This window comes from Cupressus sempervirens, chromosome 11, assembly GCF_028749045.1.
Source record: "Cupressus sempervirens isolate cs-2001-9-10 chromosome 11, ASM2874904v1, whole genome shotgun sequence".
Taxonomy (NCBI): domain Eukaryota; kingdom Viridiplantae; phylum Streptophyta; class Pinopsida; order Cupressales; family Cupressaceae; genus Cupressus; species Cupressus sempervirens.
This window is the reverse complement of record NC_143128.1, coordinates 60,357,596-60,379,403: the sequence shown is the minus strand read 5'-3', so window position 1 is coordinate 60,379,403 and position 21,808 is coordinate 60,357,596. Positions and strand designations below refer to the sequence as shown.

Below are 21,808 nucleotides of genomic sequence, written 5' to 3'. Positions count from 1 at the left end.
ATTTGGTATGAATTGTTCTATGATGGGTTTTCATATTTTATCATGAAGGTCCATGATGAATTTTCTATTAACTAAGTTTTAATAAATAGATTTAATTAACCAATTAATTATTTGAGAGATTAAATATCATGATTTTGATATTTTGATTATTAATTAAAGGAGAATTAAATTAAAAGAAAATTAGAAATTAAAATAAATAATAAATTATAAAATATTAATTAATTAATAAACAAATATTAATAATAGAAGTTAAAAAAAAAAAAAATTTAAAAATTATTTAAATAAAAGTATGAAGATTAAAGTGAGAGTTATAAATATTTAAATGAAAATTAATTTAAAAGTTATTGGAGTTATAAGTTTGCATGGGAAATAATGCAGTTCCCTATTTTTCATGTGTCAACAACACGGGGGTTAGTGCATCAACTAAGCACATGGTGTCTACAACCCTAGGGCTTATCTAAAAGGCTGGAAATAGGTCCATGCTTAGTTGGCGATATCTTCCAGCTGATTCTAGAAGCATTCTAGGGTTATCCGAAAGCTCTTTATATTCAGGCATTCCTTAATAGCTTGAGAGAGCGGGGACATAGCGTGGATAGTATGGTTAGCATGGAGAATAGTTGAGGCATTGGAGGATTCGGGACAATTCTGAAGAAGGGAAGCTTGCTCTGCGGGTTGTCTGAGGATAAGCGAGTTTAGCATCAAAATTTGGGTAGATTCTTGTGATTTCATTATGATACTTCTGCATCTTGCTTTTCCCTGTCTTCTTCGTATTTTCCATATGTCTTCATTGTGCATTTTCAATTTGGGGCAATTAAGTTTTATTTAAGAATTCTATATGTTTAGATCTGATAATAATATGGACTAGGGTTGCAAATTCATGGACAAATCCATTAGAATTAGTCATCAGAGAAATTCTTAAGAGAACAAGTTCATAGAGAGGTTCCGATAATGAAAGCTTGTAATTTTATAAACAATCTGAGATTTTGTATATTATATATATGTGTGTGTGTGTGTGTGTGTGTGTGTGTGTGTGTGATATGTATTTATATAATGGTATCCTTATTATGGCGGAATCGCAACTTGTTAAATCGCGCTGCGATTGTTCGATTTCATAAAAACTTATGCATATTGGGTGGGGGCGGAAGTCGCACCCCGTACCCATGTATTTATGGGGCGTGCGGTACCTGCTGCGCAGTGTACCCGCGACTGCATTGGTCGCAGGGTACCAGTGGCAATGGTCGCCACAATGACAGCCGACGGTACATCGATTCGGCTTTGGTCTAAGGAAACCTTGTTAATTCAATTTCCTTTATGAATCAGATTTAATAAAATTTGGTTCCGTATTTTATAAAATGCAAAATATATATATATATATATATAAGGTATTATATTATATATGTACGTATGTATATGTTTAAATATATATATATATATATATATATATTAAAAGATTTAAAGTTGTTAATAAAAGATTTATAAATTCATCTCTTTTTTAATGATGAATAGTTTTGTAATTTTATAGTTTTAACTATGAGGAATTAATAGTTTAAGATCATAAGATAAATGAAGCATATGAAAGTTTAGATTAGTGGAAACATCTTTTAAATGTTATAATTGGGAAAAACATAGGAAAATGTTCTTGGAATACAAAAAACTGAGATTATGCATATGAATTCAAATTTGAAAACTTAGCAAACCAAAAATATGTGTTTACATTGTGTATTCATCATGCTAATGTTTTGGGTTCTGGGTTGACTAGTGTTGACCGGTATAGGACGTCTACCAGAGGCTTGGGGGTTATGTGAATGTGATGTCTTGATGATGTTTTCATTCGATCTTTATAAACCCAACCATGATTATGTGATGGAATGCTCTATGAATTGGTTGTGAATACTGATTGTTATAGTTGAGATTTCTTATGTCTGGAACCCTTGACTTAACCATTATTTTGGTCATCGATCAGTTATCCTTGGATATATTCTAGTCGCCATGATGGGACTAATATGTGGATTTATTATTGATGATGTCATGAAGTGACATGTTTTGACTCAACCATTTTGGAGTCTTCGATCAGTATGATTTTGAGATATATTTTGGTTATTGAGAACCAATGGATATTTTGATTATCAGTGATACTTCAGTTGCCAATAGAGAGCTGTTGTGTTCATGATTTTCTATGGATGTTGCTCATGGTGATTTGATGCTTTTATGCATATTTAATGATTTTTAATCATGGATATTTGTTGATTCCTTATTATGGTGATTTTGTGGACTTTCTTTATGATTATGATACCATGAGCATTAGGGTAGGATATCTGCATGTAGTGTCGGGAAGTGGCTTGCAATGGGGGCCGGGGCCCTAAGTGGCTGCCAAGGTAACTCATTGTAAGTTGGTTAATAAGTGATAACATTCACACACTTAATACTAACTGAATGAACCTAAAAAGATAAGAGTTTTGGTTCTCGCCCATGCCTTGAGTGCTTGTATAGGCTAGGATGGGAGTAGAGAGAACGCATGGTTGCGACCTTGCATTCCATAGTATGCCTTGTCAGTATGAAAGGATACTAGTGGCCGCATGAGATCTGTATGGACCCGTGGAGTTTAGCTAACTGCCAGGGTAACTTGTACGAGATAAATGCGATGACACTTTCCCGCTTGCATAGTAGGTTCCTACATGTCATTGTGTGCCTCTGGGAAGTAGATGTCTGTTTTGTGTTTGGAACCTTTGAGTTAGTATACTTTTAGGATTCCTGGACTTTAGAGTCATGTGCTATGTGGTTTTGATAATCTGTTTTGGGACTTGAGATTATCTCCTCAGCATGGTGGGAGTGGACCACTTAGGTACCACGCGGTCGGGTGGTAGTGTATTTTCCACTCTTATCATTTGAGATTCGTTGAGACTTTGTGGATAATGCGTCCTTTGTGATGGTGGATATGTATCCTTTCATTGATGATTAGCATATGTTAGATGATGATATCTTATGCTTTACTTTTTATGTTAGTAGGATGTTAGGAGTGGCATTCCTACTATGATAATACCGATGATCTCTTCGGTGCTTGAAATGTTACGCACGGAGGGATGGCTAGGATCCACGATGGTCTAATGATGCTATTAACGGTTGGGAGGAACCGTGCACTTAGTTTATTTATTTGATATTTCTGATAGATGTAAATGGATTTTATGATGATGTATCATGAGTATCATGTGATGTATCATGGATTAGAATAGGATGATGTACTTTATTCTACATGTGTATATTCTTTTAAGCCTTCATACCCTGTGACATGTATAGTGGATGAATGAGCAGTTGGTTATGTAATAATTGAACATTGGACTTATCATATTATTTCATGTGGATGTTGTACTAGATGGATTCATGTAAGTAATTCACGTTAAGGGGATCTTAAGAATGTAATCTGTTGTATATGTTAAGTTTACTCTTTAGATGGACATTGCTATTGCTTCCGTTATTGTGCATAAGTTGTAAGTGGTAATTACTTTAAGAAAAAAAAAATGCTACCAAACTTAGTGAAATACTAGGTTAATTCTTTGGATCCCTTGACGGGGCATTACACCTTCCTTGTTTCATTCATATAGGTGCTTAAAATGCTTTGTATATCTGATATCTCTCCTTTTAGGATGCACATATCCCTCTTAACCTCTTCCTCAAGAACTTACTTATTTCCTCATTGGGATTACTATCCTCTTTTGTCTCCCAATCTTGATCAGAAGATTTCCCTGGTGTGATAACATTCTTTTTGCCTCTTGTTGGAGGCCCTGTCATGATGGAAACCAATATTTTTGAAATAAATCACACAATTAAAATATAATTTCTCTAATTTTTAATTATTATTTTTATTGTAACTTACTAGGGCCAAGATACCCTTACTAAGGAAAATAAATTTTTTTGGCAAATTTGTTGCCTTCAAAGCTAATTTTTTGAATTTTTTAATAACTTGCTTATTTTTGCTTCAATTTATCCAAGCTTTGAAATTTAGGCTCCTCTAATATGTATTCAAAAACCCAATACAAGTTATACTCCAATTCGACAGGATGTGAGAGATATGTAGATCTTAATAAATTGTGTAGAAATAGTAATTTTGCAATAATTTGCTCAAATTTGCTCTAATTCCTTTTTTTGGACTATACCTTCTTTAATGTATTCTTCAAAAACCATTTAAAAATATTTGAAAAATTTGCTAAGATCTTAAAGTTATGCTCCTCCCAAAATTTCCCTAATACTAAGAAAAAATCTTGCCTCTATGGTGCCAACATCATGCTCTGATACCACTTGTAATGAAATAAATTGCACAATATAAGAAATAATATGAAATATTATATAAATACTTGATAATTACTAAAAGTAATAGGCCACTTCGAGGGGGAAACCTCCAAATATCTCCAATGAGAACACACTTCACAATATGATGATAAAATAAGACTCACAACCTCCTATATATACCTAATTATGATTAAGTTGAATAGACACAACCCTACATAACACCTAGGCTGAGCTATCTACCTAAATACTACTATAATAATGATAACATGACTTAATTAAGGATTAGGATAGACACAAGTTGACTATTCATAACCCCATATACACCAATATTAAGGGTTTAACAATAGATATATATCATGGGAATTGAAGTTTCTTGGGGAAGAGAGTGTCTCACTCAAGACTAGGTCTCTAAACCTAAAATTTTCAATTTTGAGTGAACAATTACGTGGCAAGCTTCTCTTATAAAGTTACTTCAAACCAAAAGCTGTCTTAAAATAGAAACTAATGACCTGTAAATGGTTTTCACACTATCGGTAAAGAATTTTGCAATCATGTTTTTTTCTACAATCTATGTACATGCTTTAAAAACATTTCAAAAATTCCATGAAATACTCCTTAGTGGTTGCAATGATAATGATAGGCCATAATATAGGTGAAATATTATTTGTGCCTACAAATTAAGTGTACAACATTCAACTAGTAAAACAATTTTTAGGTGATTTGAGTTGATAACAAGCCATTTCACATATAACATTAATGAGGAAAGAAGGCTCTAATTGAAAATTTCTCCATGACATGCCATCTTTCTCTTTTGAAAGTCAAAAATAAGAAATGGTACATATATTCAATTATAACTTGAAAAACAACACTTGTAGGAAGATTGGTCACAAAGTACTACTTGTCTTCATGTGTGTAGAAAGGAAACCGAAATGTGTAGATGACTCCTAGTGGGCTTTTGTATGTGTAGAAGTGGACTCAATGTTTGTAAGCTACAAGGGGATTTATGCAACCTAAAACATGTATGGTTAGATATGGTATCAAAACCTAAAACATAAGAATTGAAGTTATGATTGAGATTCTTTATGTTGAAAAGTGAGCTACCAAACTATATTGTATTAATGACAAATTTGAAAATTGAAGTAGCATGAGGTTCAAGCATATCCTTTGGGTGCACAACTTAGGTTATAGTTGTGTGTATTGAAAAGTTAGACTAACAAACTTATAAAACTCACACATGTTTAAGAAATTTTATGTAATTTCTAAGATATTAATCAATAACAAATTTTTAAAAAAAAAATTATTAAAAGGATTTTTTTCCTTTTTCTAAATAGTTGATCTTTGTGAAATTTTATTATTCCTTTATTTAGGAGGATAGTAAGTTGGGGAGGGGGTGTTATTGACATGATTACAACTATTTAACTAAAATGTTTCAAATTTTTGTCACTCTTTTTATTTTCTTTCTAATCCTATTTAGATGAAACTTTGATGGGTTTTGTCATTTTGTGGGATTCTATTGCTTTGCATTTAGCCATGTTGCATGCACATCACATTTCAAGTGAGCTTCGCCTCTCTGTTAATCAAAGATCATCTCCATGTAGTGGAGTGTTTCACATCACAAATACCTTGCTTCTTCGGTGAAAATAGTGTATGATGGTCTAAGATATGTAGGTTATTCATTGACAAATTTGTAATAGAAATTTTTACAAACTTCAAGGTTATTTGGAGTAATCACTACTAATAACATCAATGTTTTATTTTGTAGTTTTCAATATTCCTTTAATAAATCATATGATATTTAGCTCGTACCTTTTAAAAGTTGTTGGTTAATGGGATGTTAATGTTTTTTCAAGTTTATAAAATCAATTTTGGTATACACTATTTGATTGGCTACTAAAGTTGTGTCTATGTATTGATTTTGTATTCGAATTTTTTTATGATGTTAGGATGACAAGTTGTACTACACATTATTTTTATATTCATTTTGATAATTCTATAGGTGATATGTATGTTATTCATTGACAAATTTGTAATAGAATTTTTTACAAACTTCAAGGTTATTTGGAGTACATTACTACTAATAACATTAAGGTTTTATTTTGTAGTTTTCAATATTCCTTTAATAAATCATACGATATTTAGCTTGTACCTTTTAAAAGTTGTTGGTTAATGGGATGCTAATATTTTTTCAAGTTTATACAATCAATTTTGGTATGCACTATCTGATTGGCTACTAAAGTTGTGTTTATGTATTGATTTCGTATTTGAATTTTTTTGTGATGTTAGGATGACAAGTTATACTACACATTATTTTTATATTCATTTTGATAATTCTACAGGGTTTTTTTATTGGACTACTTGCTTGTATTTATTAGAAACAATTTTAAGAAGCTCACCTGTAATTGTTCTTACAATAGATCTTGGTTACTTTTGCACTTGACTTCTAAGTAGTGCACTTTAACTATTCCTTTTTGTTTAAATTCATGAAAGTTATTGTTATCTATCAGTTATAGTAGTCTACGATCTATAAATTCACAATTGATTATTAAGTAGTTTACCATCTATAAATTCACACTTGATTATTAAGAAGAGGAAACAAAAAACACACATTAGAGCACTAATTAGCCGATAGGCTTTCCTTGCGAGGTTGCTTGCAACTGGGAGTTGTCTCACACCAGTAAACAACCTTCTCAAAATGGTTTTCTGATCATTCTTTTGGGTGAATGTTTTGTATGTCAAATCAAATCTGCACTCAAAATCTTCTTTGCAAAATCATATCCAATCATCAAATTGTCAATCCACATGCTATTTTTTTATATTGTCTGACAAAGCTTGATTGGACTATGTTGCAAAGCCAGGTAGCATTTATTGTGTTATTTAAGAAACTTCATCACTTTACAATAAACCATCCAAAGAAAGTTGGAGTCCCAAAAGCGAGAGCAGGTGGGGGTTACAAGGTTGAAGGCCTTAAAAAGAGCCTACAAAAATGCACCCATCTAGTTCTTTGTCTTCATCTTTAAGGGATGACATTGCTTTAGATGTAGGATGCCCTATTGCACCCTGGCAGGCATTACTGTAATGTTATTTTGATTCCTCCTAGAAGCCAAAAACTACTTCATAGAGGGGGTCTCCACACAATGAGACACTTTCAATACCTTACTATGCAAATCACTCTTTGAGGTTTTGGATTTCAACCACCCAGGAATCCTAGAGGGCTTCAACACCTTACTATGTAATTTTTAGGGCCATTTTCTCAAGATTAGAGGCTTCAACTCGTTAGTTGCGGGAGCAGGTTGTAGGGAGATAGTGCTCGTATTCAAAAGAAAAATGAAGGGCCCTCTTGTTGTCCTTCGTAAATAACTTTTGTACAATTGGGTGGCTTGTTGATCAAGGAATTAATTCAGCATATCTTCACGACCTTGTTGTGCTGTATATTGAATTGCATCCATTTCGTAGTTGTTCTTGCGTAGAGCCATATATGGACTTATTGTCAATAACTACTCTATGAGCTCTAAACTGCCTGTAATTGATGCAAATCGTAATGGAACGTTGTCTACAATGTCTAAATTTTCTACCAGATTGGGCCCAAATCAAAGAGGTGGTATTTAAGATCTATCAAATTGAACAAGGATCAAAATTAGCCAGGATCTGTATATGCACTTCAAGCTTTGAAATTAATCTCTTCAATCCTCAAATGAATACGATTACATGGTGTACCCAATAAATGTGAGATAGTTTTCCAGTTATTAATAAATATGGTGCTACAACCACAACTACATTTTCTTGAATCTTTCTAACCTTTTTTTAGTATCTATCTATCATTACAATTTTTGAGAGCACATTTCTTTGGGACAATGTTGAAAAGGGTTCGTGTGTTTTTATGTGATTTCACACTTGTGTTTTTAAATTTGAAGAGCCAATATATTAATAAAAAGTTGTTAAGAAACCTTTCAAGAGCATCACCTGAAAGAAAGTGTGCATACAGTGGCAGATCACTATTCTCTTTTTGTGCATGTGCATGCATGCAAGTTGATAATTTATAAAAAAGAAGAAGTTGATGACAGTAAGTAAATGAAGAGAGGCCAACATATTGTGAGTAGGAATCCACCCACTTAATACCCACTTGGCAAAACATACCCACGTAATAAATCTATTTCTTCAATTCATTTGGAACGTATATATTAGCTATTTTTTATATCTCACAATTAATGCTTATTTAGGGTTTTCTTATTGCTTCTAGATGATTATAGAAAGAATAAGGTAAAAAAATATAGATTACTACAATATTTTTTCTGGCAAGAGAATGACAATTTTTGTTTGCAGGAGGTATTTAAATTTTTATTTTTTTGAACAAGTTGGGGTTCTTCTTATGTGCTTTCAAATTTGTTTGTTATATCTTATTTTCCAATGCTTCTTTCAAATTTTTTTGTTACAACAATGGTAGATGGGATTTTGAACTCAAAAAACATGTGGTCTGGTTCGTTGACAATCATCTATATATTTCATTCCCTGAAGGATATTGAGTAAAGCATGAAGCTTATTTTTTTAAAATTTGATTTTGTTCTTCTTGAACTCATTTCTCCTATTCTCTATTAAAACATACTTTTTGAGATTATCTTAATGCACTCTAGGGCCCATGTTCTTTGTTTTCTTCAACTTTTTCTTCAGACTATCACAAAATCATTTATTTTCCTATCACTGAGAGTCAACATTTGACATCAAATATTTCATCCAACTGTATAATGGTATGGTAGATCTCACCATTACAAAATATTACAAAACCATTCTCCATATTAAGTGCTATTAAGTGGGGCATTTAAAGATTTGCAGGAGGCTAGCACACTATTAGAGTGTGCACTACTATCTTGCCGAGTATTAGCTGAACTACAAAACATGTCTTGCAAAGTGGGGTATTCCACTTTTGGAGTTTGCAATTCCACTTTGATCACCCTTCCTTCAATCATTTTTTTTCACTGCCACTATAAGATACCAACAATTTAATTAAGAATCCACAAAACATAAATTAAATATCTTGTTGTGAAGCCCTAAAAAGACTAGCTTCATAGGATGTGTTTCTATAAATCCTTATATTTTTGTAATGCACATGAAGCTAGTAACAATCTATTGCCCTCTATTTTGTTAAAACCATGGATGATTCACAACAGGCAAAATGGGTTTTTAATTAAGTTTTGTTGATTAGGTGATTTAGTTTTGCAAGTAGAAATTCTTTATAATCTTTTAACTAATTATAATTATTTCATTGGTATCATTTACAAATTGCAGAAAAGTCAAAATATTGATTTTCTCTCTCCAATTTTAAAAATACAAAATACAATATTTTTTAGTAGATTTCTTGGTATTTTCTACTAACCATTGAAATCAAGAATAGGCCATACTAAAATTTATGTCAAAATTCACTGTAATTTTCATAAAAATAAAAATCAAAGGTGCAATTTGTCCAAAGGACCTTTATTAGTTTATTTGTAGTGATGATGACTTTAATATGCATGTTTGAATTTTTTAGATATATATAAATGGATGGATCTAAGTAGGTTAACTGCAATTTAAGTTTTTACCCTTGTGGTATTTTTCTTAGTTTTTATAGTTGTAGCCTAGTAGGTCCAAAGTTTTGAATGGCATCATTTATCAACTATTTTTCATTATATCTAGTTATGCCTCTTGGATGGAACTAATGTGCATTGCACTTCGGGGAAGAAATAGGAAAAAATTATATGATGGAGAGGGTCAAACTCAATAAGATATAGAGATTCTACTATAACGAAGTTGCATCAAGTGTGTTATTATGTCCTTTTGCACATTATTCATAAGAGTGATTATTGTTCTTATTAATTGATTTGTACATACCAATTTGTTATTCATAAATAGTACATATTCAATTTGATAGATCAATAATCAATGGTTGGGTGTTTCATTGTTACAACACATGATTTTAAATCATCACGTTTTAAAAAATTGATTTGTACATACCAATTTACATATTGAATTCAATAAATCAATAGTTTGGTGTTTCATTGTTACAACACATGATTTTAAATCATCACTTTTTTTCTATTGCAATGAATAAAAAAATGTTTTAATGTGTGTCAAAACAAGCTTCATTCACATTATTTATCAACAATACATGAGCTAACATAGGGCAATTCAAAGTTGTATTTGGCAATAATGCTTACATTTACACAATGCATAATACATAATAAATTTAAATTTATTTGTTTTTAGTTGTGGTTGTAACTATAGATACCCTTTTAAGAAAAGGTGAATGAAAATGAACAGAAGACATAATCTCTTTTCAAAAAATAGGAAGATAATGAAGAGAAGAGAAAAAGCTTAAAACAAATAATTTATAATTATTTTCATAAAATGGGTCATGTTGGCATCCAATCTTTAGGCCGTTCATGGCATGAAACATAGTCTTTATCTCATAAAAGTACTTAACTAAGATTGTTTTTAAACTTTCATTGCATTTAAGAGAGTTAATATGTGCCAGTGAAGTGGGAGAAAAAGAGGTTATCTTAAACAATAAAAGAAAACATAATACATTTGAAATACACACAATTCAAAAATCTTCTCACATTTCATACATTTGAATTACACACAATTTAAAATGGACTCTAAATTGATCTTGAATTTTTTCCAAATATTCATAGGTAAATTTCATAGATTCGGATTGTCAATTAGGGAGAATATTATGTGAAGCTAATTATATGCCTTATTTTTTTAGTACTAAAATTATTCAATTTCTTTACATAGAATTTATTTTTCTTATCAATTACACCATTTTCTATTCTATGAATTTGTACCTTCTTGTCAAGAATAGGAGAGTAAGAATATTTATAATTATAAATATAGGAATTTCAATGCTCCTACAATGATATATGTGTCTACACTAATACTTTTATATGCTTTCTTTTTCTTTATGATGTTTTATTTATTCTTTTCAATCAAACACCTATCAGTTTTTCAAGCACAAGTGCTAGTGCAACCTTATTTTATTCAATATGAATGCCACAATATAGAAATAAGACAAGCTCTATTTATGCTCTCGAATCAAACACCTAGGAACTCCTTTGGGTGCATAGTTTAAATAATAAACACGATAGTGTAAATGCGAAATAAATAGTAATTTATTTATTTTAAAAATGTATTTTAAAAGTGAACTTTTAAGTAAAAGCTGGTAACGTAAAAATACTTTTATTTAATTGGTTAAGTTAATGTGACTTTAGCATCTACATGAATGCGTTAGGATTATTCATGGCAAATATACATACAGCAGCGTAGCGACATATAGCAGGAGCGTTACATATTTACGCAAGGAGCGTCCTCCATAAAAATCTACAAATTGCATCTTCTCCGGCTCCTATGCTCAAACTTTTTACAGAAAACATCTCAAGCTAACGATTCTCTGTGGCTTTTGAGAATTTCAGGTTATCAATCGGTTTCACTATTTCGAACTTGTGGCCGTCTATTAACAGGTAATTCACAACTTGTGCAATTCGAATTAAGGTTTTTCTTTGTTTCATCAGATTAAAGCCCTGCCTTTAAGATAACGCAGATAATGTGTATCACATGAAATAAGCGTTGAAGATTTTTAAGATGGCAGGGGAGGGATTGATTTAAACCCTAAGAAGAAAATAAAGCAAGTGCGTGTGCATATTGATGTTTTTCCCTTGTGATAATTTTTCGTCTATCAGTAAAATGGAAAATGGGAGCCCCAGGTCGATTGTGTGCGCTAATGGCAACCAATTCCCCGGGTCATTTGGGTTGCCCAGGCCTATACGTTTAATTAACGTAGATTGCTTTATGGCCAATGGGCTAGGCATTGAAAATAGCTTACGGCCTGTAACTGGGCTTCACGTCGTGTGGGAATTTGACCTTGGGTTTCGGATATTACCGTCTGTAGGCTTTGGGAGCGCTTTTTGTCTGTAGTTTTCCTTAATGCGGTGCAGAGAATTTGAACCTCGGTTTCTAGCTTTATCGCCAATGTTATTTTGGAGTGTAATTTTGGCAGTGGGTTGCGCTAGTACTGTGTAAGCAATTGAGCTTCAATCTCTGACCTTGTTTCCTCTATGCTATGTGAGTGCCCTTCTGATGGTAGGTCGTCTTAATGCAGTGTGGGGATTTTAACTTGGGCCTTCGACGTTATTGCCAATGTGCTGCTTTTCCAATGGCCGTTAGGGTGTAAGCACGGCAATTTGAAGTTGATTCTCTGCATTTATTGTCCATCTCCTTAGAAAGTGTTCTCTAAGCTATAGCTGGCTTTCACAGTGCGTGGGGATGGAAACTTCAGTCTGCGGCCTTACTGCTCATTCGCTGCTTTGGAAGTGTGGTGCAGTCCGTAGTTTGGTCGTATGCTGTAGGTCCCATGGTTGTGTCCTTTGGGTTGTAGGTCCATTTAATGTTGTTTAGGGATTTGAACTTTGAGAGGATACCCTATTAATGCATTATGAATTTTACTGGAATTTATTAAAGTAGCTTGTAGCCACGAACAATTTGTTTCATCAAGCAATCACCGCTAACTACGATTTCTTTGGCAAAGTGCTTATCGGGAATATGGGCAGTTTGCTTTTTTCTTTTGGATATTTAACATGTTTTTATAGCTAGTGTCTTGCAAAATCTGCCGAAGGGGAATATTGATGTCATGAAGTTAATACAGCATCTTTCATTTGTGGGTATTTACTATTTCATTTATTGTGGAGTTTGCATTAGGGCTGCCTGTTCTTCCCCCACCTTGGCAATGCCTTTTTTTTGAGATGTTAGTCAGTTGTTTCAGGAAAATTCTTAGTGTACTTGCATTCAAATTGGAAAGTTGAGGATAGTTCCATTTCCACTCAACTATAATCTGGCGAATAACTGTAGAATTTCAGGGGCCAACTATAGCTCCCTCCTGCCCTTACAACTATAGCTGGCGAGGGCCCTACAAATATACCTCCCAGAAGGCCAATATATCCCCCCTACTGCCTGACTGGGCCTGTTGGGTGGGAACTATAGTTGGGTTGGGTGGGTCTGGGGTGGGAGGAGGAGCTGGTTACCTATTTCCATTTTTAGAGCCACTTTCATGGATGATTGCTAGGTTTGTTTTTGTTTTCAAACTGATGCTGTAATTTAAAATATTTCTTGTCCCTTTTATATCTTGCAAGTACCTCTGGAATCATTTTTCTCAAAAGCTTGGTATTTATACTTGAATTTTATTCAAGGTTAATTTGATATGTTATTATGTTTTCTAGAATTGAAGTTACAGCCTCTACTGTAAGTACTTCCTTTGTTATTTTTTGGGTAGAATATATTTTATATTATTTACCTGATGATTGGCCAGTCTTCACGTTTATTAATACCCTGATATCCTGCAAAGGTTAAATTGTAATAATTTTAGGTAGTGGCTGTTCTAGTTAATAGACTGGTGTTGCGCTTTTACCAAATTGGATTATAATGTAGCTAATTTTTTTTTTCCCTTGCTGGGAAACTTTGTCAGAATAATTGTGATAATTGTCAGAATAATCGATGAACAAGGCAGAACTGATGAACAAGGCAGAACTGATGAACAAGGCAGAATCTGATCATCATAAAGAAGACAGGGAGGAAGAGGTGATAAGAGATGACAGTATTAAAGAAGCTTCTGTTGGAAAAGGTTTGGCAGGTGCCTTGCAACTGTTGAAGGAAAGGGGTGCATTCAGCGAGACTGTTGATTGGGGTGGAAGGAATATGGATAAAAAAAAGAGCAAGCTTGTCGGTGTCCGAGACAATGATGGACCAAAGGAGATACTTCTGGACCGTCTAGACGAGTTTGGTCGTGTAGTAAGTATCTTTATTTCTAGAGATGTCATGTTCTTAAAGCATATGTTTCATTTATAGCTCAAAACAGCACTACTGCATTATTCAAAGAAACAGATTTGCTTGATGCTGTCTTTTTTTGTAGATGACACCAAAGGAAGCATTTCGAAAGCTATCGCACAAGTTCCATGGAAAAGGCCCTGGCAAAATGAAACAAGAGAAACGAATGAAACAGTATCAGGAAGAGTTGAAGCTAAAGAAAATGAATTCTGGGGACACCCCATTAATGTTCATGGAGAAAATGCGTGATGTTCAGTCCAAACTACGGACTCCTTATGTTGTCCTTAGTGGTCAAATCAAACCAGGGTAAATTTGTCATCTATCTCGTGAAGAAAAGAGTTATTTTACTGAAAGCATTCTATATTTGTTTGATTGTTGCCAGTAGTAATTTGATTTGTCTATGTTTTTGGGCTGCCGTAGGCAAACTAGTGATCCAAGAAGTGGTTTTGCAACTGTTGAGAAGGAGCACCCGGGAAGTTTGACACCAATGCTTGGTGATAGGAAGGTTTGTGCTATCATCATGTCTCATCAGATTTTTGTTTATTCCATTTACCACAAAAACTGAATTTCAGAATTAATTATGCATATTTTACTTGAATGCCACAATTGTTTGTATTGTCTTTACACTCACATCATTGCCTTCATTATAGGTTGAGCAATTTTTAGGTATAAAACGCAAGCCTGAAGTTGGAGCAATGGGTCCTCCAAAGAAACCAAAGACTTCATGATGTTGGAGTTAGCAATCATATGTGGGATCTGGACAGTGTTGATTATTGATGCTACTAAAGGACTCTTCAGTTCTAACCAACAAAGGCTGCCTAACAATTGCTTCTCTGATGTTTATGTGATCTGGTGGTTGTGGCAAACTGAAGATTTGGGATACAAGTTGTTAGTGTTTTGGGGACTACATCTTTCAATCAAATAACATGTGGGTTAATGAGATGTTGATGCCAAAACAGTGTAAAGAAAAGCAGTAGTGCATTTGATATGGCAGGTCAGTATGCAATGGGTTATTGAATAAATGGATAGAATGTATTGACCTTTGTCTGAGATTTGGTGGGGTTTTCCATCTAGGGATGTTGTTATGGTGTAGATTTTCCTTTTTCTTTTCAGGAATATCTATAGCAATAGCATCAGTGACTGAAGCAAAGAAATAGCCCTACCCAGATGGCTCTGCTCAAAAATGTATTTTGACCGATGTTTCTCAATATATGTAAGGTTTTCTACTTTTCACCCTATATTGGTGTTTTGTTTGGCAATACACTTAGATGTCATGCTTGGTCGCTATATTGTTTATTTTTCCTTTGGTACTGCAGAGCTATTCACTAAATCTCCCTTACCTCCGTTATGATGTTTTACTATTTTAGTTTTGTTGGAAAGTACATTTGTGTACATTGTTTTTGCTTCTTGCTTTTCTGTATATTCCAAGTTTCCTGGCTTTAGTTCCTCTTATTGGTGACTACAAATTTAAGGGATCTGTGGTTTAGTGGTGAATATGGATTTTTGAAATTGTTCTACAGCCCCATGAGGAACTTTTAGTGGCTGCTATTCATCAATTCACGATTTTGTTTTTAAAATGCTTTAAAAAAGCATCTGATAGAAATTTAAGATTCCAGACTTTAAAATATTCCAGACTTTAAAATACATTATGTTTTAATTCAATGTTCAATTTCTTGTTTGACGACTCTTTAAGACAGGCCAGTTTTAATTTGAAAATTTGTGGCTCTGAAGTGTTCCTGTGGTTTCATGTCTTGCATTCACAAAATGCTTATGTGCCTGTTATGCCCTACGTTTTCAAGTTGTTCCTGGCTTCTATACCAAGACAAGAGTGCCCTGCTGTAAAATAATGTTTTTTGATCAACATCTAATTTAACTATCTGTGTGATGTCTGTTAATGTTTAAATACCAGGAATGAAAAATAACAGCAGAATGTAAGAGGAAAAACAAAGACACCAAGATACCCTGGGAAAATCCTCATCCTCGAGGGAAAGACCCAGGCAAACCAAGAAAAATCTCTTTATTGACTACTGAATGTGTCTGAATACAATTCTCTCAAATGCTGAGACTGTATGCTTAGAGCAAACCCTATACAGATTACTTTTTAACAATAGTGTAAAGTCAGATAACCTTCTCTCACAGAGTGATGTATGTCTTAATACGACACTTAAGGTGCAACAATACTCATGAAGAACTACACACTCAGATTACAATCTGTATTAGGCATGCTTGATAAAATTCAGACTCTGCAGATATAGTTCACAACAATATAAACAATATCTGCTTCAGACTTGAATGTAGCAACCCATACATAAAATGTGACTCCAAATATATTCCGCTGGGAATAGCAAGAAACCCAAATTACCACTGTAAAGTCTCTACTATTACTTGGTGGTAATGATTCACGGTCTTGACTGACTTTGACAGCCACGTAGATGCTGGGAGGTGAGTACCAGCAGTTACAAAAAGATTAGATTCTCTGCATTCCAAACAGCCACGTAGGAATGGTCACTGTGGAGCTCAACAAACATGCACACATATCACTCTAAGGACTCTTCATTGACATCAAACGACATGACTCTACATATGGAATACGGTCCAGATAGTAAATTCTTCACATTCTTAGAATATTTGATCATGAGAAAGAAATAGACATTGCAAAGGCATCACAAACATACCACCTATAGTAGGTAGGAAAAATGTCTCCTGCAGCTATAAACTCTAATTTTCCCTATTAGCGAAAGAGATACTTTTCAGATTCTTGTTTTATGGAGTCTGTCAACATCGCAGCGCAATGGCTACACCTATTTGTGAGAAGATTTTTTTAATATCATGGATTCTCTCAGCATGATATCATCATGGAGTCACTCAACATGATGCTCAACATGACTGTGTATGTGTGAAATAAACACAAGCTCCCATCACGGAGTGACTCAATATTATTTTGTTATGGAGTTCGTAAATATGATATCCACTATGGCTACTCCCATGAGTGGAAAGAGCAACAAGCTCTTTCACCTGAAAGTTCTGTCTCCTAGAAAAATGCATTACAAGAGTTTTCAGCTCAAATTTCTCGGTCTCCAGAAAAATGCCTTTCACATCAAATGTCTCTATCACAGAGAAATGCATTATAGGGGATCTCACCTCAAATTTCTTGGTTTTAGAGAAAATGTATTAATACACATAATAAGAACAAGTGAATGCTAAGATTCCCTCTCAGCAGGGGCAGCTCACAGCTTTGATCATCACAATCAATTACAATTGGCTTCAATGTTTGACCAAACAATTGGCTTTCAAAGAAACAATGCTTGCTTGCTGATCCCCTGCAAAGGACTTGGCACTCTCTATCTACCACTGAAGCTCCTAATGTCAAACCCAGACTGGCTGTGCAATGCCGTTCTGTGCAGCTGAAGATATTTTTTAATGGAATTTAGCTCCCTCTGAATGCCATTTCTTCCTCTTTGAAGAAACTGATTGCAATGACAATTTGTTTAGGTTCTTCCTCTTTAATGAAGTTATGTACCAACAACTCAGTCCCATGGCTGCATGACTTTCTTACAAGATGCATCAAGCTCTTACTTCCTTGAATCCCTTATGAAATTTCTCATCATCCTTTTGTTTTTTGATCCGTCCTGGAAGTATTTTAGAGAGATAAGTAATAGACTAATAGTTCATAGAATCAAGCTATCCTAAAGTGAAATATCCAGATCACTGCTAAGAGCATACATGATTCACTATTCCCAGCGTTATTGCATGAATTAATAATTTATCACTAACTACATAAAATTTCATGATCAAGATTTAAAGGTACAACCATCAAATACTTATCTCTTTGTTGTTGATCTTCAGACTTGATCTCTTACAGCTTTTTGATGTAATAAGATCGAAATCCAGATAAATTACTCTCTGTACACTTGGAGGCATAACATCCTGATAGATAGTAACTCTGGGACCAAAAGCATACACAATTCCTATCTCCAGCGAGGTCAGGCTTTGGGAAGTCCATTTCCCATTATAAACCATTCAAGTAAGGCATTCTCTGTGGCCTAATGACAACATGCCATTTTACTGTAACTCCAGCAAGATGAATCAGTGCTGCCAGAAATGCCACCCCTTTATTACACGATTACATAGAAAAATGATCTAAGCTTCCAGATTGCATTGGGTCTCAGATTTTAAAAAATATCGCAGAAACAATCTGTATAAACTTCCAACAACAATCACCAGAGGAATTTTCTGAAGTGGCTCCAATAATCACAAGGCTATGAAGTAGTTTCTACTTGCTATGAGAATATGTCCATGGACTGTGCATCATTACCCTCACAATGATATACAGGAGCACTAGGGAATGCAGTTTCTTGAAAGGACGAACAAGAATTATTTTACCCAATTGTATATGTAGAATTTGGCTCATTACACAGTTTAAAAATAACACCATGGATTTCAATCAATTGCTCAAAACTGCTATTTTCTGTTATTGAACTTGGCTCTGATACCATGTCAATCTTTTTAGTATTTATAGCGGGAATGAAAAATAACAGCCGAACATAAGGGAAAAAAACAAAGACACCAAGATAACCCTGGGAAAACCCTCCTTGAGGGAAAAACCCAACCACACCAAGATAAATCTCTTTATTGAATACGAAATGTGTTTAAATACAATTCTATAAAATGCTGAGACTGCATGCTTTAGAAGAAACCCAATACAGATTACTTCTTTATAATAATGTGAAGTTAGATAACCTTCTCCCACGGACTGATATATGCGTTAATACAAAACTTACAATACACAAAACTATACTTATGAAGAACTACACTCACAGATTACAATCTGTATCAGATATGCTTGGTAAAAACCAGACTCCTGCAATAATCATTAATATAAAAATGACATGCTCTGCAGATATAATTCACTACAACATAAACATCATCCGCTTCAGACTTGATGGTAGCAACCCGTACATAAAACATGACTACAGATATATTCCGCTGGGAATAGCACCAAACCCAAATTATTACTAAAAGTCTCTACTATTACTTTCTTGACTGACTTCAACAGCAACGTAAATGCTGGACCGGTGACTCTTAAGAGTACCAGCAGAAACAATAAACTGAGATGCTTTGCATTCCAAACAGCCATGTAGGAAAGGCCACTATGGAGATCAACAGACATGCACACATATGACCTTCCATTTTCCAGCGCCGAGGACTCTTCATTGACCTCAAAAGACATGATTTTACAAACAGAATATGGTCCAGATGGTAGATTCTTCACAATCGCAGAATGCTTGAACATGAGAAGGAAATAGGCATCGCTAAGTGAATGCATCACAAACATACCACCTGTATGTTGAAGAAGTCATAGCAGGTAAGAAAAATGTCTCTTGGAGCTAGAAACTCCAAAAGATATTATTTATAAGAACACATTTTGAGGCGATTCTTAAGATCATATTTTACTAAATATTTTGATCAAATGTTGAATGTTATTGCTGTCTGACTAATGTTTGCATTTATCAAATTTTGAAATTATTACAAAACTTTTCAGTAATAACATATTGGGCTCGTGAAAAGAAGTATGACAAATTCCTTTTAATGATGCTTTTACAGGATTCAACTTTGTTGTCTCATTTTGAGTCAAAATTCTACTTGGGCCCAAAAAAGAAGAAATACAAGTAAGCTAGACCTAAAATAATTTCAGCAGAGCGATGAAGGTAAAGCGATACAAAACACTCTGATAGTAAATTGGCTTTAGAAAGATTACAAAACACTCCGAGTTGTGGTGCTCAAATAGACAAAACTGTAATGTCCCCTCTCCTTTAGGAACTTAGCAACCAATAATAAATCAATAAGCCTTTTGTTTTGTTAAGTCCCCAAGGCTGAGCGATATTTTAAGAAAAGAATGAATTGTTTCTGAATCACTTAATTTTTTGATTTCCAGGCATTGACAGGGGCCACTTTGACTTGCAAAAGATTATTTCGTGATAGCCACTTATGAGGATGATTTTACTAATTAATGGTAAACTTAATACCCGAGGCTAGTTGCGTGAAATCCAGGATTTTGAGTTGTTCACAGTTTTTTGATGGAGAGTATAAGTGGGCCGATGGGGATTAGTAATGATTATGCATCTCATGAAATTGTTTTCTCTGCAAGAAATCACCTAGCCTTGCTTTTTACGGGACACAAACCCTGTAGAAGTTTTCTTTCGGAAAAACCCCAGAAGAATTAGTAAGGAATCAGTTCAGTCTCAGAGTTTCAAGCCTCAGTAGAATTGGGTACAAATATGTATTCAGTTGATAGTTTAGAAGCAGTGTAAGGGTGTTCTCACAGAGATTTTGGTGTTTTTCATCAATCTCAGCATACAAGCAGCCAGAATATTTAAAATGCAGCGCTCAGCTATCTTTTCAAGGTCTGCTGGACAAATCCTCTGACAGCGATTAGACCAATGCTAGTGGTAGGCCTGTTGTAGGAATTTGATTGTTGCAAAACTCTATTTATGAAATACATTTCTAGGGTCCCTATGCAAACCCACAAATCGGTAATTAGTTTCTTTATTTTTCTGATAGTCTGGAATCAAGATTATTAAATAATCATTGCTGTGATCATTCTTAATATTTATCACTACATATTGCATAAGTTTCAATAGAGCAGAGCAAAGAAAATTTTAGTGGTATCAGAGCTACAAACCTTGCCAGCCTGTAGGGTTTTCAATTACATGTTTGTTTTTGCGGTTAACGCAATGCATGCCTGCCACCATAAAGTGGTTCTATGTATCCCAAAGGAATTGAACCACATAGATATAATACAAGAAGTAGGTCATAGCAACAAGGAGTCACCGAAATCAATGTAGCTGAAGTTTGGATAGGATAAAGAAGAGATGGTAGGCCACAGAGGGTATTAAACAATCAACTTAATAATTCCTGGACAATTTTTGTCTAACAGCAGCAGTAGCAGCAGGAGCTATAGAGGCAATGGCAGCAAAACCAACAGGATGTAGAGATGCAAAAACAACACCAAATATTGCAACAATTTCAGGATTGTATAATCACACAACAATGGGACAATTATGAGTTGGACATTTAAGGTCAGGAAGGTCCAGTAGTCAACATAGCAGAAGTGAAACCGAGCATGAGAACCAAGACAAAATTCTGACTGATCATTGCACCCTACTTATTCACCTCGTCCAATTGAAATAGAACCAATTCCTGAGGTTGAGGTGGAAGAGGCACAGATCGCAAATGATATTATGAATGCTCAAAATGAATACATGCAACTTCCAGCTGATGTAAGTCAGCTTGCGAATTTAGATTAGTTTGTGAACTTTTGTAAGGACAAAGCTTGGAATCCTTTGTAAGTGCAAGACATGAGGCCTAAGATAGACAGGGCTTCCAGTCAGTAGAGTGCGGGGATGCCTAGAACCAAATTTTAATTCCAACTTTAACTGGAAGTAGAGAAATATCAGCTAGATTAAGGGTTCATAAGTAGGACACATTTTTGGCACTCAAGCCCATGGAAGATAAAAGTTGATTCACATTGCTACCATGCACCTGGAAGGAATAGCATACTATTAGTTGCACCACGGACTTGTTTCCAAGGATCTTGCAATAGCTCATTCCTATGATGATTTTTGTCAAAAGGCTGATCACTTGCTTTGATTGGAAAGACAAACAAGTCCATTATGTG

The 21,808-nt window shown here is 34.2% G+C and overlaps 1 protein-coding gene across 4 annotated transcripts; it reads left to right on the top strand.

The window, feature by feature from the left end:
- The first annotated feature begins 11,540 nt into the window (after positions 1-11,540).
- On the top strand, positions 11,541-20,690 carry LOC149528243 (SART-1 family protein DOT2-like). Of its 4 annotated transcripts, XR_016358928.1 has the most exons (8): positions 11,637-11,774; positions 13,772-14,094; positions 14,216-14,436; positions 14,551-14,635; positions 14,781-15,124; positions 15,244-15,343; positions 19,735-19,838; positions 20,066-20,690. XR_016358928.1 is itself a non-coding variant. In XM_089810727.1 (5 exons), the coding sequence occupies exons 2-5, from the start codon at positions 13,801-13,803 to the stop codon at positions 14,856-14,858; spliced, it is 678 nt and encodes a 225-aa protein (XP_089666853.1). In that variant the 5' UTR covers positions 11,541-11,774; positions 13,772-13,800; the 3' UTR covers positions 14,859-15,368. The 4 variants fall into 4 exon arrangements, 1 of the variants encoding a protein (XP_089666853.1); XR_016358929.1 differs by lacking the exons at positions 19,735-19,838; positions 20,066-20,690 and having other exon boundaries at positions 11,594-11,774; positions 15,244-15,368; XR_016358927.1 differs by lacking the exons at positions 19,735-19,838; positions 20,066-20,690 and adding an exon at positions 17,977-18,574 and having other exon boundaries at positions 11,595-11,774; positions 14,781-15,343.
- The last annotated feature ends 1,118 nt before the right edge of the window (positions 20,691-21,808 follow it).

Excerpts from the sequence above, each read along its gene's own strand:
- LOC149528243 (XM_089810727.1), top strand. The coding sequence starts at position 13,801 with ATGAACAAGGCAGAACTGATGAACAAGGCAGAACTGATGAACAAGGCA. Across the intron at positions 14,095-14,215 it reads TAGACGAGTTTGGTCGTGTA|ATGACACCAAAGGAAGCATT; the intron begins GTAAGTATCTTT and ends CTTTTTTTGTAG. Across the intron at positions 14,636-14,780 it reads CAATGCTTGGTGATAGGAAG|GTTGAGCAATTTTTAGGTAT; the intron begins GTTTGTGCTATC and ends CCTTCATTATAG.